The sequence below is a fragment of the Zerene cesonia genome, chromosome 11 (genome assembly GCF_012273895.1).
Source record: "Zerene cesonia ecotype Mississippi chromosome 11, Zerene_cesonia_1.1, whole genome shotgun sequence".
Taxonomy (NCBI): Eukaryota; Metazoa; Arthropoda; class Insecta; order Lepidoptera; family Pieridae; genus Zerene; species Zerene cesonia.
In genome coordinates this window covers 10,400,238-10,419,837 of record NC_052112.1, presented here as the reverse complement: position 1 = coordinate 10,419,837, position 19,600 = coordinate 10,400,238, and the positions used below count along the sequence as shown (strand labels likewise).

The following is a 19,600-nucleotide window of genomic DNA, read 5'->3' as shown; positions in this document are numbered from 1 at the left end:
AAAAATATCCGATTATTATACAAAGAAAAAGTACGTTTAAATCGACCCACGTAAGATATGATCTTGCAGATAAACGCACGTGTTTTTTTATACTTTTCCTTTTTAATTGCTATCTCCTTTTTCACATATTTAACAAAGCAGTTCAAATACACAATATTCAAATTTGTAAAATACAGAATACTGACAAAAAAATATTAAGGTCCTAATATTACAAATAATGTTTAAGACATAATATATTAAACAGTAAACCTATTAAATAATTGTAAAGCATAATCATGATACCTACATACGTAATGCGTTGTTATTAATTCGACGTATAATTTATGGAACCTGCGGGTAGTCGAGACAGGATAATTTACAGCACGTCGACACAACGTGTTATCGCTTACGGATACTTAATTAATATGTATAAGAAATTCTGTTTGCACGCATGTGTATACGTTAAACGTGACTGTTGTGTTCGGGGGTTTATTTATCGCAGCCTTAGGTGATAAGTTTGGAATTTATGGGATGGGTCGTGTGTTCAATTTTTAAACGACTTCAAAAGAGGTAGTTCCAATTCAATTATATATTTGTGTTTGATGTCTCATCATTTTTAATGGGAGATTCGATTGGATGATTGGATGATGAAAGCTTTTTTTGTAATGTGGTCCAAATTCGGTCTAGTTCTTATACATCGTAGGCGGTTTAGTTTTTCTAATAGCATTGAATGGCTTTAATGAGAAATTTTTAAAGAATGGGATCCTGCCGCGTGATGGAGTTTTTTCATATTCTTTAAAAATTTCTCGGTTTCGTTGAGGTTTATAAGAGGTTTTAATCTCTACCATACCTTATCATCCTGTGGTATGTGACATTGGTGGTAGCTTAATAAACACCAATTACCTAACTGGCCGTTATGAACGGGGTCAGTATTTTAGTTTTATTTGGCTGTTGATAAATTGTCAAAAGCAATTATCATATTTAACTGTTGTCAAATATGTTTTTGGAAATCGAACCCGCCTTTTTCAAGTGTGCTAGTTTTTCTTATTAGTATGCCACGCATGCGACGGAAACAATCTTGTTATATAGCATGTTTTGTTTGGATATTCAATAAGAATTCTATTATTATTTTCTCTATAATAACATACAACATGTGTATAAGAAAAAAAAGCAGTAGTGGCTCAGTGGTGAGAAAGAGACTTAAAAATCCACAAGTCGGGGTTCGAGGTCGGGTGAGAGTGCAGGAAATAAATTGATTTTTCAATTTATCTGCACATGTAGATAAGATCATCACTGCTTAAAATGGTGAAGGAAAACATCGTGAGGAAACCGGCATGTCCAAGAATATAAAGTTCGACGACATGTGATATCTACCAACCCGTGGTTTATTATGACCTAAACCCTATGAACATATATGGGCTGATGATGATGATGATGGTGATGAGATAAGAAAGGAATATTATTGATATACTAATATACCTGTTTCACCCAAAAAATGAAATTTAACAGAATTCAACAAAAACCGTCCTCGCGAATTCGATGAAATTTCAAAATTCCATTATAAATATTTTCTTATAATTTGGAAGGTGTAATAAAGATAAAATGGAGGTAGGTATCCGTGACAAGGGCGCTTGAACCAATAAAACATCAAAGGAAATAGGACTCTGCTTGAAAATGAGTTCTATCGCGTATATTTAATTTTTTATTCTCCTGTCATACACGCGATTTCATGGAGACGAGCGTTTGTGCTATAATGAGCTTTACTCACAGATCATGAGGTTCATTTTTGAATGATGTAGAAACGCGCTTTTCTTTATAAATGTTAGGTCATCATCATCATCATCAGCCCATACACGTTCCCACTGCTGGGACACAGGCCTCCTATGAGGGTTCAGGCCATAATCCACCACGCTGGCCAAGTGCGGGTTGGCAGATGTCACATGTCGTCGAACTTTTGATTCTTGGACATGCCGGTTTCCTCACGATGTTTTCCTTCACCGTTTTAAGCAGTGGTGATGTTATCCACATGTGCAGATAAATTGAAAAATCAATTTATTTCCTGCACGCTCCGCCCGGTCTCGAACCCCGACTTATCGATTTTGAAGTCCGAGGTTCTCACCACTGAGCCACCACTGCTTATGTTAGGTGTATAATATAACTATTATAAATGTTAGGTGTTGTAATATAACTACATTGAGATATCGTTTAAAAACATTAAAAGTTTTTATTAAGTGCAACGCTATTTTATAGAATAGAGGGTAACTGTGCTCATGGTTTGCCCGATGGTAAGCGATCAGCAAAACCCATGAACATTAGCAGAGGTAGGATCGTTGCAAATGCTTTTTGTGTCCTTACAATATCTTACCTTTTTCTCTACTACCGCCTTCAATCCTTCTTTTGCCTTTTAAAGTCTGTAATCTTTATGGGCACGCGTAAGGCCACTGATCAGACAGACAAAGACGACATAAAAAAAGAAAAATCAATGCAATTCGTATATAATTCATCCCCTTCCTTGAGCTTTCAAAGTGCCACAATTTTTGAAGCAAACGTACAAAACTCGACTCCAAATATTGCCTCACAATCTCGACATGTCAACCTAACAAAGGGCAATCACAGTTTACATGTAAATAACTTGGAAACTGTGGGCACCTCCGTCGAATACCAAATTCATACTCATTTATACGTTCTGGAAGGTTCTCGAATTATGTTCTCGCAAGCAATGGGTTTGCGGTGACGAATTGGCGTGTGACAGATTGTACATTTTTAAGATGATCTTTAAGATATATTAGCATGATATTGTTATAATATCTCTCAATATCAACGTAATAGATTTACGAACAGATCTACTTTTGTATTAAAATATATTTTGATATTAGCTTTTGCACAGAATACAAATATTTATATAAAGACTGAAGTCCTAGCATGATAACAAATAATGCTTTGTATTATACTAAATTGATATCTTGTCAAATTCCTAATAATAATATCAACAAGGAAAACTGACAAATACGTATTTAATTCGTAGAAGACAGGTAACCTTATATCGACTACACGTGTATCTTCTAATTTCTCTTAGTATAGAAAGATAAATAACAATTTAAATCAAGTAAAACAAATAATATACAAATCACTGCTTAAACGACAGAATACAACAACAGAAGAATCTGTCCCTTTTATTTTGTCTATTTTAGCCATATATTTTTCCACAAACAGTTAGTTAAATTTAGTTTACATTATAGTTAAAAAAATTATTACAGCATTGAAATAAGTTCCTTCTAACTGCATGTTCTTAATAGCCTAGCAACTTGCAAGAATCCGATTAATTAACCCCAAGTGTTGAACAGGGAACAGTCCCAAAAACCACGACCAACTTTTAATGTTACCGTTTTTGTTGACGAGTTTTCTATCAATTCGGTCTTTCCGAATCTAGCAGAATGCCCTCAGACTTTTCCATTAAGAAAAACTTTCTCTGAGATAGCGATAAATTTTATTCTTGCAACATTTGAAGAAAGTAATAATGCTGATATTCAATGTTGAGCTCCGAAGTGAGGCAATTTATTTAAGTCAATGTAAGTCTTAGATTATTCCAGAATCGTTGTACATTTCGGGGAATTATTATTACGTTCATAATATATTTTGAAGAGCGTATTTTTTGCTATATAATACAAAGTAACCGGTTGAGGAGTAACTAACCGAGAAAGAATATATTAAATTGTAATATTATACTTTAGTTCAAACTGAGTACACGTATATAGAAATTATTAAATAAATATGAAGGTCTATTCTGATTGAATACGTTAATATTATAAAAACAAATATAGCTCAGTGTAATGAAATTTATATATAATGGATTAGCCCACGGCTTTGCTTGTATAGTATATATCCTTGTAAAAAGTTGCTTTTACATAATATATCATATTTAAGGCCATAGTGTATAGGTACGCATGCCTTTAGATTTGATTACTTCCAGCCCAATTACTCGTTGGATTTTTTTTAATATAAATAATCATTCACAGCAGAAACTTATTAGTTTTTTATTAACTGTATTCCACTTCTGACAAGAATCACAGCAAAAAAAACGTTCCAAAACCCGTTGCCATGGGAAACAATTATTATTATTAGATGGAGATTAGATGTATATGTATATATTAGTATATATTAATAGCTTTCCTCAATTAATGGGCTATCTAACACTGAAAGAACAAACTCTTCAGCTTTATAATATTAGTATAGATTTATATTAACTGTATAGTTGTTATACACGATTTTGAAAAAAGGACAATTACATATTCCTGTTCGGAGTTCTAACTAGGCGCTAACAAAAAACTCGTGTGCGTTCTGAAGTCTAGTTTAAGCGACTTTGCCAAGTTCCTAGGAATCCTTGAGTGCTTGAAGAGGCAGAATTAGCACATTACGCATAATAAGTCCAACTACAAGCCCGATAGTTCTAGTTCTAGTACCTACTTTTGGACTTACAAAAGAATCTGTGTTATTTACGCTTTCAGTCAGACAGACGACAGAGGGAATTTCTACCTTAAGTTCTTTCTTATCTCTATATATTTTGATGGAAATATCGATTAGCCTGTTGGCTTGGACTGAATATTTATACTGAATATTCATTATATATATAATAAATAAACTTAATATTTATGACTAGATATGATATGCTAAATAAATAGACTGAATGTTTATTATATAATATATGACGCTGAGACAAATGCATTAAATTTCTAAATAAATCAAAGAGACAATTATTTAAATTTTAACTGACTTCCAAAAATGAAAAGGTTCTATGTTCACTCTATACACTATATATTTAATGTAATTTTTTGTTTATCTTAGACCACTTTTGCGGCAATTGTGAATCGGCATTATTTATTTAGTTCAATGTCTTATGTAAAACATGTCATTAATATATGAGCCTACTATAGTATTAATGAATTTATGGAAGACAATTGGTAATCATGGAATGTTGTCGCATAAGAAACACAGGTTAGATCTAAGGCTATTATTTATCATGGGGTTACATTGATATGAATCTAACAGTGCAATAACAAAGTTTCTTTGGGCTCATCTCTGTAGAAACTGCTTTCCGAACCTTTAGTAAATTAGTATTTATAGGTATTTCGCCGATTCAAAAGCGCTTACAAACGAAGTGTAGTTCCATGAATAAATGTTTTAGTTTGAGTTTTGAGTTTTGAGTTCGTAACACAATTTCAACCTATCAATAATTAATTGATAGGTTGAAATTGTGTTAGATAGATAGATAGATAGATAGTAAGATTTAATCATACGCGTAACTATTTACTTGAATGATAACTCTTATAAATTTAATGCTTCGTTTCAGTTTTGTTATTCTAAATTCAGTCGCACATAGAATATAAGGGCAAAGTCATCCATTGAAGTGTTACGTAAATAAGACCAGAGCTTCTTATTTGACTAGCCATTAAGGGCTTTATATTGCTACTAAAATTGTAAACGACCATTTGCACATACAACTGTTTACGCAGTACATTGCTGTTTCAGTGAGATCTAAGTTTAAAGCATCATCTGAAAATACTGTTCCACGCGCAATGGATATCACGTCGAGGGAAGTTTCGTGCATATTCGAGTGTGCTCGTACGCTTTCAAATATCACACAGTCACGATATTACCATGTTTTTGCAAGAATCAATGTGTGAAAAAGTCGGGAAGGTTGTAACTTTGGCGATGCTTTTACGATGTCTGAATACCATTATGATAAACAGGCGATCCGTCAGTCGTTTTTAAAGTTTAAGGTTCAAAATTGAATATTTTTCCATCAATTTGAGGATTTTGTAGGGTCACATTTTTTACCAAATATATTCAAATATTGTGTTATTTCTTCTGCTGAATGTTCATGTTTTTATTTATTTACTACTTATGACAGAATGCACTGTTATTGATTGGAGTCAATTTAAATCGTATTGTGTAGTAATGTAAAGTAAAGATAGAAAGAAAGAAAGAAAAAAATATTTTGACACAGACATACACACACAACAGATCACAACAGAAAACAGAAGCATACAATCAACCAAAAAAGAAGAGAAAAAAAAAACAAAAATTAACGGCTAGACTTAACAATTATGTCTGGCTGTAAGTAGTCTTATATATTTCAATTTACTTTTACTTATTTATTTGTAGCTAAATGAACAGTTTTACCCTTTAAGAAACAGCATGAATTAAAGAAAACAGAAAGTACTTTTCTTTTAATGACAAAATAAACAAATGAAAGAAAAGCTAAGTACATTCAGACCTCCGAACCAAAGAAATACATTGGGAGTTTACGCGTAAAGGGAGTAAGTTACCCAACACCCTTTTAGAAAATCCATCTGGGCGTTTTGATCATGCTATGGTATTTCTGTATTTTTACATTTTTGTGAAGAAAAAAACAGTACTACAGTTATATAGCATATATAGTTATAGTTAGGCCAGTTGCAATCTCGCAGAGAATCTAGAAAGAGGTCATATTGTTTCACTTATAATTTTTCTACACAGATATCCACTCCCACCGATTTTTGCACAGTCTCCTTGAAAGCCGCTTCAGATTGTACCAACGTCTTCACGAACGCCTCGTTGACGCCTATCCTGGATCAGTATTTTTTTCCCAATTGTCAGTCTCCAGATTGAGTCAATTGATATTAGATGCATCATTCCATAGATATAACTAACTGAAAGATACGACTAGAAAACACGGCGTGCACCAGTTGGAACACGTAGATAACCTAGGAAAACCGATTATCTCCCTTTCTTAACCAAGGCATCAGAGGCGATATATCTTTGTCTAGCCAATGATATTGAGTTCTGTCACAAGGTATTGTGTTCAAGCGTTTCCACGGATCCTGGAGCGGCCATCTGCTTTAATATCTGCTATAATGCGGCCTCGACCTTTTGAATGAAGGAATTATTTGATTTTTGTATTATTCAATTTTGTGAGTCTGTAAAGGATCAATCAAATATTTCCAATCATCCACCAATGAAAAGTTTATTTTATCCCTAAATCACGCCTATATTTTCGTATGACTCCCCGGTATACTTTTGAATCTTACTTCCAATAAATAAAGAGTTCCCGTAACAAAATCCAGGTTGATACTTCAGAGTAGGATTTTTACGCAAAATCTAAAAGGTAGCGTAGCTCGTAATGAATTCTCCGTAACAAAAAGTTCTCCCTACATCGCGTACCTAACATAGAAAAGTATTTAACATCAACATGCTAATACATGTACGGTGGCATTTACATAAAGGTTTTACGGTGTGAAAGTGGAATAATAATGAGACGGTTTTATTCGGAAAATTTAATAAAGTCCTCGAGCTTTTTTTTTCATACACAATTAATGGTTGAATCGCTAAATAGGTTTCATGGAACACACATTGACATTTGCTAATGATTGGTGGTTATATTAGGACTCCAGATTCTAAAGTGGGACCAATGGGACAATTTCTTTTCACAAAAAAATCACGTTAATCTATTTAAAACTCACGGAATTATGGAGAATGTCGGGTAATAAGAAATCATTACAATATAATATACTAATTTCCTACTAATATTGTAAATGCGAAAGTTTGTGAGGATGTGCGTGTGTATGTTGCTCTTTCACGCAAAAACTACTAAACCGATTGCAATGAAATTCGGTACGTAGATAGCTGGACAACTGGAATAACATATAGGCAACTTTTTATCCCGATATTCTTACTGGATACGGACTTACGCGAGAGAAATCTCGGGGCGCAGCTAGTCTTCTGTAGTTATGATAACAAACGATTATCGTATTGTGTACACAATCGTGTGAAATACTTTCTTCCATTTTAAAAGTCAACATAATTCCTCAACCAAATATTAACCAACTAATACCATTACATTCGGAACTAGAATCTTTCATGACAGTAATCCAATAGACATTGACGAGGGTGCTAATACCGTCCTTATCTTGTCGCTTATACAAGACAAGGATAGATATACATTTGTTAATTCTATTACTGCTAATAGGAACCCTATGACGTCTTACGTGACCCCAAAGGGAATTTGTTTACGTGTAAATTTGTTATAGAATCAACCAATATGTTATTACATGTAAGAGTGAGGTGGGTCAACTTTATATTTCGTGGATTTATACTAATATTATAAAGCTGAAGAGTTTGTTTGTTTGGTTGAATGCGCTAATTTCAGGAAGTGTTGGTCCGATTTGAAATTTTTTTTAGCATTAGATAGCCCATTTATCGAGGAAGGTTATAGGCTGTATAAGTAGGTTTTACGGGGTAAACCACGAAAGCGATGGGCTGATAACTTAGTGGAAACAGCGGCAAAACTGGATGGAAATTACACAGGATAGGTCATGAAAGAGGAAAGAGGAGGCTTTTAACCAATTCGGGGTCCATGGAAATAATAAAAATAAAATCAAAACTCATAATACTTACCTTATTTAGAATTATGTTTTGCTTACTAACAAAACATTCGCAATGTAAATTATTGTGTTTTGTTTCATACACGGATTTAATAAGCTTTATTATTATTTGAACAGTTCATCATCATCATCATCATCATCAACCCATATATGTTCCCACTGCTGGGACACAGGCCTCCTATGAGGGTTTAGGCCATAATCCACCACGCTGGCCAAGTGCGGGTTGGCAGATGTCGCATGTCGTCGAACTTTTTTGATTCTTGGACATGCCGGTTTTCTCACGATGTTTTCCTTTACCGTTTTCCTTTGAACAGTTAAATTGATTAAAATCCTTAATACCCAAACTATCCATATCCTATATTGTATGATATTGGGTGGGCGTAAATATTTTTACGAGTCCATTAATCATAGATGTTCATAATTTATTATCATAATATTAATTGCTTGTCCGCTCGCGTAATCTACGCAGGTTTTTGTTTACAAATTGGTATGGACCAATGTTATAAGTCTGTCTGTATTTTACGCTGCTAAACCACACCACCGGCTTAGATAATATTTGGAATTCAATGTGTTAATAAGCTTATTGGTTACTTTGTATGTATGTAATTATTTTAATTATTATTTTTGTATAGAGTTAAATAAGAAGTTAGTGCGAAGATACGCCATTTCTTACAGGCAACCGACGGGCGTGTACATTTATGTATGTTTGTATGATTGTATGTTTATTATCATACGAAATAATCGAAGTTATTTATAATTAAAGGAATTTCAATTTGGTTCAGTCTGAACAAACACAGCAATTTTAAATCCAGGTTCCAAGAGGAACCTAAAAGTAGTTTCTATGATATCTAAAAATAACAGAGGCAATTTTAGTGCAATATTTAAAATTCGATTTTAACTTTATATCCTTATAAAATTGCACTCAATAATTGAAAATATTCAAAATTCGGATTGGCACGGATAGCAATTTGAATGCCTTTTATCGGGCCGCTAAAAGCTTTATGCATAACTCATTCAGTGTATTATATTTTTAATGTTTGGGTACCAGCTCAAATCGGGCGAACTACTAAGTTCACCTGATGGTAGGCAATCATCTCTAGATGCAGAAGGTAAAGCGTCGTCAAACATTAAGGGGTAAAGGATAAGGAATGGATTTACGACGTGAATAAAGAAATGTATAGCCGATATATATATATAAAATGTATATACCGGTTTCAGGCTGAGGCACCTCATTGTAGAACACAGAATATGCGAATATTTCAATACCAATTATCTGCAGGTGTGTGGCACCTTCTCCCCGAGCTGGCCCATATCATGACAAGGTATTCTCGACTATCACATTCAATATAATTAGATACATTTTTAACAAAATGTCTGACTACCCGTAACAGCTTTATAAATGTAAATATTGTTTTTATTTATGTTAGCAAAGTTTCACGCAATTAAAAATCAAAAGCTTTCATTACTTTGTTAATTAATTATTTAAGATAACACATAATAAAATATATCTTAGATATAACAATAATGTCTTGAAAATAAGCATATAATAATGTGGTTGCGATACACAAACCACTTTAGAAGAAGGTTATTGGATAAGAAACAAAATACTTTTTTTCATTTATCATGTCTCACCTTATCTTTTAAGTGTTTGACACTTCTGAAGCTTTGGTACATCTCGCGACAAAACACTTTTAATAATGTGGATTACATTAAGATTACTTACTATGTAACGAATAAAATTAGAAGTAAATAATAAATAAAGGAACAATATGGGTCAACGTCCCGTATATTTGTATGTGGTAGTCGAGCACGCTTCGGCACGAATTGGGCCAGCTCGCACCGGGGAAGTACCACACCCCCACAGAAGACCGGCGTGAAATAGCATTCTGCTGTGTTTCGTTCGGTGAGTGGGGGAGCCGGAGGCCCATATCCTTTTCCTTCCCCTTCCCAGTCCTTTCCTTTATTCCTCTCGCCAATCCTTTCTTAATCCCCTCCCAATTTAAAGTCGGCAATCCATTTGTAGAGGCGTAAGGTCTGTAATCGACTTTACGCCTCTACAAATGTTCATGGGCGGTGGTAGCGCTTACCATCAGGCGTCCCACCAGCTCCATTGCCGATTGTGATATAAAAAAAAAAAAAAAAATATATACAACCTCCTACTAATATTATAAATGCGAAAGTTTGTAAGGATGTGTGTGCGTTTGTTGCTCTTTCACGCAAAAACTACTGAACCAATTGCAATGAAAGTTGGTACGTAGACAGCTGGATAACTGGAATAACACATAGACAACTTTTTATCCCGATATTCCTACGGGATACGGACTTACGCGGGTGAAACCGCGGGACGCAGCTAATTGTGTATGAAATAAAGATTTAAATTCATATTCGATTCACACTTTACTCTTTATATGCAAGTAAATTACAGTTTACGTCTCTAATGCTAAAATACAATTAGTCTCATTGGATTTAGATCGGATAGGATGAAACCTACCTAGGGCTGGTCAATTTGTCTGTTGCACTAATTCCATGTTATTTTAGCAAACGATACATTATTAATTTGGTTAGATTTGTCCACTAGATATCTCGGCTATTTATTGTTTATTAGAGCCAGATGAATTGCAACTATTAATTTAGATTTTGGACACAATAGAAGCTATTTAGATATATTTATCCAGCACGCTTGTGTTTATTATGAACGGTTGTAATTGGTAATGGTACTGGTAATGATCATTGATATATTAATGACTTACTGTTCGCCCCGGCTTCGTCTGTGGTACATATATAACGTATGTCACTCAGTGAAGTTGCAACTTTTAGCGTGATTTTTACGTGAAAAGGTTACGAAAATAGAAAAGTTTTCTTTTTATTTATTGTATTAGTGTAGAAAATTATAAAAGGATACTGCGAATATGGTATTTTATTTATTTTGAAAGCATTTCCGATTATTACAGAAGTCGGAAATGAATTCGATTTACAAAATTTTGAGTTTGTGTCGCGAAAATATTCAAAATTAAGGTTTTTCATGGTTTTTGTAGACATTTTGACATAAATAAATTTGTAATGGCGCAACCGTTTTATTCGGTGCTTTAAGTTTAATATAATACCTTCAACATTTTGTGAAACTCAATTTTTTGGTAATATTTAATATCTTTGCAACTACCACATCGCCAACAATGTTTTGTTATATCCACGAGAAAAACATGAATTTATGTATATGATGAAATGTGGTCGAGTCGAGCACTTCTGCCAGCTCGTACGGAGATGGTACAACACCCCCACATAAGATCGGCGTGAAATAGTATCACGCAACTGTGTTTCGTTTGGTGAGTCGGGGAGTCGAAAAACCCGTATCCTTTTCTCTCTTCCCAATCTCTTCTCTCAATTCCTCTCGTCAGTTACTTTAGGACAGAAGGAACCACCTATTTCTTTATTCCTTTTCATTTTAAGTCGCAAAACCAGTGAAAAGACTGCAAATGACTACAAAGTTCATTGGCGGTGGTAGCGCTTACCATCAGGCGACCCACCACCTCCTCTGCCTACGATGACACAAAAAAAAATCGTATATTGTTATCAATGTAGACCTCTCTTTATTGTATCTCATGATTCAAGTACAACGCAATTTCTATTCTATCAAAAGGATTGTAAGGTCTATATAGGGTTATACTCAATTTACGAATCTTACAAACCAATTCTTTTTAACAATTCAATTTCTATAGCACTCTGAAACTTGATAAACAAAGAGAGAAATCAAAAGGCAAATGCTATATTATTTGTCCTATTGAACAACTTCTTCGAATTTTCAGCATAAGTAATGTGTAGGAATGGAGGCTCCTTCAATGAGGTTTATCGATATGTTTAATGGAGCATCTCATGATTTGTATCCTAATATTAACTGCAAGTAAAAACGAAGTCGACAGAAATAAATATGAATCTATTTTTGGACCAATTCAATGACTACCAATTATACGTATTTTTGTTTTGGTTCCAACTCTGTTTCATATTTCCCTGTGTCATGATTATGACATTTTCTATTCAGTACCAAAATGAAGAAAAACATAAATTACCTTAGATTATTTTCCTGCTTTAAGCATTTAATCCATTTATTGAATGCTTTTGAATTTATTGTACATAATAAAAATGTTTTAGTAATGAAAAAATAGCAGTTTTATAAAGAAATGCCATTTTAAAATGTATCAGTATCCGTTGACTAATTTAGATTTGAAGGGCCTTATATTATAAATTGGTATCTATATATATTATAAATTAATAGTAATAATTTTATAAAAAACATTGATATATGGATACTTTAGGACAAACCTTTTAAGTAATTAAAACTCACTAGCATGTATTCTTATTTAGTTAAAAGCTATTGAAACGGCCAGTAGTTTTGAAGTAAAAAACTTTCGATGTTTCATCTGTACAACATTTTCAATATTTCCTTTTAAAAGCCACAAAATGTTAGCATTAATTAAAATTTCCAAGTTTCCTAAACTAATTGTGTAGAGTTTGTACTTGTAGTTACTCTCACAGCACATTATCTACTTTGTTACTTAGTTAACAACTTGCCAAGATTATGGCCGCAAATACAAAGATAAATTTACTTCTATTGTATTGGTATTCCATTTCGTAACAATATTAATTACACTGAGATTGAACTTTGTAATTATAAAGGGATATAGGGTTTGTGCTCAGTAGTATGCTAGTTTATCGATTTCTTCAAATGTTAGGGTTTAAATTAACTGAATGATCAAAATTGAGTAACAAAATGAATTAATGATTATCGTAGGGTTTTCAGAGTACCTATATATTTTATATGTTAGTGAGTTTGTTCATGTAAAAATGAAATCTCCCCAGATATATGTACAAACAAATAGACATATATAGGTAATTATCGTCCTATCACCTAAAATAACAAAATATATTAATAATAACGTACAAATCAACCAACTCATGATCATGAACAATTTTAATATGAGATCATTGGGGACAATTCCTATGAAACACTAGAAAAAAACACGCCAATTAGTTGAAAATCTATGAAGTTATCGACACACAATATATAAAAAATAAGAAAAAAAAACAAATAAGATAGAGTACCCCCTCAATTTATGGGAGTTTTATTTCAAAATAGTACTAAACAATTTTCTGTTATTACTCGTAGCTTTGTTCCAATGAAATACGAATATAGAACTGACGATGGCTGCGTCAGAAACGAAATACAAAACGGGTCTACACCAGGTTAATAAATAATTACCTGAGCAGAAACTACCGTATTTTCAACATTATGTGGAAACCGAAACACTAAATTATTCTTAGGATCTAAATACAGCGCTTTATCCAGTTTGCAGACTTATATTGCGGCTAAATGCGGGGTTTAGTTTAAGAAACAGTCTGGAGGTGAATATTAATTTGAGATGTATCGGATTTAACTCTGCCATTTTCGTGTTAAAATGAGATTAGTTTGTGTAGTTTAAAACAAAACGATATGGTACTTATAAATTTTTATTTGTGTTAATTTACATAAATCACCCATACTACATGAATCCAGGGAAATATAAATACATCTTTATGACATTGAGTTGACTGTTAGATAAAGATATTAATGAATACAATGACTAAAACAAAATGAGAGATGTAAAATAATATTAATGAAACACATAAATATATGTACTCATATTGCATTTTCTTGTCGTTCCAAGTTTAAGATGAATTGACAGCATTAAGTGTCACCCAAGGGTATGCACTAGGTCACAATTTTTTCAAAACCTATATAGACGTAATTACAAAATGAAGTAATACGCAGTATTTAAGAAATTAAAAGGATGACTTAAACATTAAATTTATATGAATTAAAAACAATATTGTAAAATGGAAGAAAATATTAAAGATTTAATTAGGGATATATATAATATTAAATAAAGTTTTGGTGACAAGTTCTATTCAGTCAGTAAAGGGTTTATTTGATACAAGATAAACATTGGTAACACGATCATTACAACCTGTTTTCCATTTCTAATTCTATATACATATTTACACAAACTATTGGTCCGTCTATGTTAAAATAATTAAAATTAATTATCTCAATCCTGGTATATAATTTATAATGAAAATTAATACAACCAGATCATATGACTGATTGACATGAAAATATACCATAATAACACATCCAATTTAACACGCAATTTTCAAATTGATTTTGAATCAAAGTGACAAGAGATTTTTTCCAAAAGAAATCAGCGGTAAAATTTGTTTTAAAGGTATTTAATTCATTAATCATTCATCTAATATCCTCTGAAAATAGCTTCTCAGAATTCGTTATCTAGTAATTAATTTGTATAATGATGTCATGATCAAGAGAGCACGTGAAACACGAACTCATTGTTTAGCAAATTATTATATCCCTTTCACTAAACTTTACCAAACCTTCCAAAACAAAATCATTTAAATACTATTCGAGTTACACTGCTTGGATATGGCTTAGCCAAATATTTACAATACTCATATTTACACTTACGCTATATACAAAAATTTACATCGATGACAATGTCTACTTAACATTGTGCAATACCAGAACTCGCATCTATCAATATGAGTAGGGTACCACTATCTTATGTTTAAACACTTCACTGTTAATATCTCTTCCTAATAACGAGTCTTCTTTTATTGCGGTCACTTACGACTTCGTTTTTCCGCAAATATGATAATAATAACACTACATTCTCTATTAATTTATAATCACGAAAGTTCACGTTTCGACACCTACAACAAAAGATGTCGTAACATTATTGCGTATACAGTATCAGTAAAAGTTCATTCGAAACTGACGATCACTATATTTCCTACAAGTTCATTGTTTAAAGTCTTTTCACCTTCTAAAAGAGCGTGATTATTAAATATAATCCGACACGCCCTGCAGAAGGTCCGGCTGGAGTCACACGATCTCGTCGTGGTGCCGCACGTCACTGCAGCTGCCGGTACGCTGCAGTCAAGCTCTCTGACGTCACACCCGCAGCTCCTCCATGGTCACATTCGATTTTGCGTTCAATTGTGTGTTCTTCTTTGTCAAAGTATTCGTATTAATCATTTGCATCTGATGCGATAGTAAAGGCTGGTTTTCCTGCAATTGACCACTAGCTAATGTATTTATATTACTCTTCCCTAATTTAGGAGGTGGCGGAGCGCGTGGCAGAGTAGCCATTCCAGAAACATTATTGCTGGGAAGATCAGCAAATTCTGGAGGAGGCAGTTGGTGGTGATGCGTATGATGATGGCTTAGAATTGTAGCTGGATCATTTTTTAAACTTGTTTGGAAAGACAATGCGCTTTCTAAATCACCGCAAATGTTATTCGGCATTTGTCCATTTTCTACGCGTTTCTTCAAATGTGCGTTCGTGTGGTCGCCTTGACCATTCATTCTGGTTTTATCTCTTTGATAGTAAACCCCAGCAAAAATTAGAACGTTAAGAATTAGAAGAGAACATCCGATGGCTATTGTTACGCTCAATGCTGTGGAGTATGCAGCAAAACCATCTTCCGGTGGTGATGTGCTGTGGGTATCAGATTTGTGCACTTCAGATACTGAAGTGCTTTGAGTCACAGCATTCATGCCAATAACATTAAAGTTCATTGGAGCAGTGACATTTAAAATTGATAATAGTGGAACCTTCGTAGCCGAATCTGGGAAGACCATTTCAGTAGCTTTCTTGAAAATAGGCGTGAAAGTTTTTATTGTGGGTTGCAAGGATGAATCTTCGTGCTCGATTTGGTGGTGTGATGGGGGTACGTCATCTCCGCCTGGACGGTGTAAGTCTGGGATAAGATTCAACCAGAATGACAATCTGTGGACAAATAAACCGCCATATAACCCTCGAGATTTAGCAGAAAATAATATAATACAAATCATTGATTATTATGAAAAATCACACTAATATTATGAAGCTTGGGAGACAGGATACTTTTTATCCTGATTATATGCTCCCTTGGGATAAAGCAGGAATTATGATATCCGGGCGGAGCCAGGACGAGCGTTTAGAATACCATATACAACAACATTCGATGAATCGAAGTTTATATTGTAAAGTATTTACGTTATCTCCTTACCTGTGTGCCCTGTAGTGGTTTTTGAGTTTGAACTTCAGGTCGATATTCAAGTATCGCTTATGGACTTCTTCATACGCCGTCCACTCAAAATTCTTCATTCTTATTCTATCTTGTCTACCATCGCGAATGGGGTCACTTTCTTGAGCTTCATTAGGATTCCTGGTACATGAAAAAGTATTATTAAATATTTATCAAACAACGCTCGTGGCTGACATTGTTTTGCAAATGTTTTGCTGACATCAGCTAGAACTGAAGACAAACGTGATTTTCTGAAGTGTGGAAGGCTGTTTTTTATGATCTATTGAAGTATATAATAAGAGACTAACATGTATGATGCATTTGCATCATGTATTTACATAATAACAGTTCAGTTCTTACAATTCATAAAAATAATTAATAACATAACTAACAAAATGTATTCATTAGAGAACACGTCTTTTTAATTAAAATATCAATATTGTATACCTAACCTCACCTCGAACCTCGTGATCATCCTTGCCTACAAAATTTTTACCCAAATACTTCTTAGAAGCCCTAAAATCTTATCTTAATTCCTAGATTAAGTTTTCGACTAAAATATCACATTTACGTAGATTACACATTTCGTCGTTTCACCCCTGGGGAAGTTACCCGCGTTTACTTTATATTTAGCCCTAGAGTCCCATTTGGCCCAGAGTCACTTACGACGAGGTCTCCAGGCTAGGCAAAACTTGAAAGGTCACCATAATTTGAACCTTATTGTGCCAAATTTAGAGTCTTCATTCAGAAAAACTAAACCTAAATTAACAATCATCAAAATAAAAAAATCACAGAAATAACTTTTGATAGATAGAAATATCGAACAGCATTATCAAATATTAATATACTGAGAATAAGTTAAAACTTCTTATTATATTATTTTTATAACTCTAGCTTAATCTAAACTCTTATTATCAGGAATTAAAAGTAGCGTATAAAATTACCCTTGTTCAATGGTACACCATTGAAACATAAAATATGGGGAAACAAACAGGAACATTTTTGCATTAAAAGTATCATTACCTATTTGATATCACCACATTAAATCTCAAATTAATCAATCAAATTCACATTCAAATAGCGGCGATCAAACGTAATCACACTATAAACTCCATCCATAGTTAGAAATGAACTCTCACCCAGTCTTAGCAAAGTTGCCCCAGTACAGCATGACAGATTCGGAAAGTGCGACCTCGGCTTTAGTGTAATTTGTTGGGAAGTGCGCCAGCCCGCCGACTAGTGGAGCTCCGAAAATGTATGGCAAGTCCTCTCCGTGGATGCATCCTTGACGCTGTTAACAAAACATTTAATGTAACTAGTGATTTCAAAATTCATCATTTTCTTAAAATTTTCAAAAGGGGGAGATTCTCAATTCGACTGCATTTTTTTCTGTTTGATACCACGTAACTTTTTACTGGGTGAACCGATTTTGATGATTATTTATTTATTTGAAAGCTGCTGTCTTCCGTGCAGTTTCATTTAAATTTGACATAGTTCTGACAGATTGAAGGTTAAATAGAAGCGTAGTCTAGCCGTTTATGGCTAACGGCTAACCCGTTATTAGCTCATTTATAAATATAAAAATGAATTCCTATGTCTCTTGGTCACGACATCACACGTGACCGATTTCAAAAATTCTTTCACTATTATAAAGCTTCAACTTCACTCAGTGACATAAGCTATATATATATACCACGGGCAAACCCAGGGCGACAGCTAGTTAAAAAATAAATATATTAGTTACTAAAAACATTCAAGGATTACACAGGGAGTACATATACAAAGGTGAAAGAATTTTCGAAACACAAACTTTTCATATTATTTCATTAGTACAGCTTAACATAATACAGCAACTTTTCTTTTAATATTATGAGTGCACACTGTTCATATTGTAAATGGGTAGATACAGTTATTTATAATTATATATACTTATATATTTAACTTTTCAACGAGCCGTATATAGAAAAACACAAATAGATAATTTTGATTTAAAAAGACTGAATGCAATTAATTAAGCGACCTTAACAGTGATCTCAAATACAGAAAGATAGCTCCATATAACAGCGCAATAAACGAACTTAGTAGTTCTGATATTCCCTCAGTCAATGAATTCTCTTCACCAGATCTCTTGTAATGAAGTTACGCAGCCATTTAGCTCGGACAAATTTAATTTGCTGCTAAATTAACAAGCTGAGCATAACCAAATTCAGTTTCTTCAGAATTGTCGTAATATATCCGTTTTGTTTCGTTAATATAAGTATTTTAATTAACTTACGGAACGCTGTGAAAGGAACCCAGAGAGTGTTGTTTTATCCACATAGCTGTCATTCACGTGCGCTTTCCCAAATAAATTATTATTCACTTTCACAGGTCTCAAACTATTTCAATAGTTTCTGAGAATAGCGCGTTCAAACAAACCCTTCAGCTTAATATCATAAATATGAATTTGTGTGTGACTCGACAGTCTTCAATTCATATTTCATCATCAAACAAATTTCGCTCCACTCACACACAGCCAGTACTTCCAACATAAATAATATCAAACAACTTACAAAGCAAAGGGGACGAACAATTTCTCAGATACCTTTTCAAAACGCGCAAACGTAATATTAAAATATGATGTTGTCATTGAATGTTTCTCAGCTCGCGCCATTCAAATAGACCTGGAGCCTACCACAGAAATTGATTGCTTTCAATTCGAATACGACTTGATTTCGACCTCGATCTTGAATCCTAACTTTGCTGACTTCTCCGTAGAAATGACATTTCAAGGTGAATCATTATTTTTCTGTATCATGATGATTCAAAAGCGCTTCTGAACGAAGTCTAGTTGGATAAATGAATGTATGAGTCGCGATATTAATGAAGTAAATAGAAAGATCATCATCATCATCATCAGCCCATATATGTTCCCACTGCTGGGACACAGGCCTCCTATGAGGGTTCAGGCCACTTATCGATTTTGAAGTCCGAGGTTTTCACCACTGAGCCACCACTGCTAAAATTTCTCGTCGGTACGTCTAACGTGTCACACGTTAATAATTTTGTCCGCAACTAGAACTTTGATTTAATTATTACAGTAC

General features: G+C 33.6%; 1 protein-coding gene across 2 annotated transcripts in view; it reads right to left on the bottom strand.

The window, feature by feature from the left end:
• Nucleotides 1-14,234: 14,234 nt before the first annotated feature.
• Nucleotides 14,235-19,600, bottom strand: part of LOC119830115 (neuroligin-4, Y-linked-like) — an 88,094-nt gene continuing 82,728 nt past the window's right edge. Inside the window, exons 10-12 of one of the 2 annotated variants that reach the window (XM_038352976.1) lie at nt 17,657-17,808; nt 16,500-16,658; nt 14,235-16,237 (exon numbers count right to left, since the gene is read on the bottom strand). In XM_038352976.1, coding sequence (XP_038208904.1) covers nt 15,400-16,237; nt 16,500-16,658; nt 17,657-17,808 — 1,149 coding nt within the window. In that variant the 3' untranslated portion in view covers nt 14,235-15,399. The remainder of the gene's footprint in view (nt 16,238-16,499; nt 16,659-17,656; nt 17,809-19,600) is intronic. The other variant, XM_038352977.1, reaches the window with a different exon arrangement.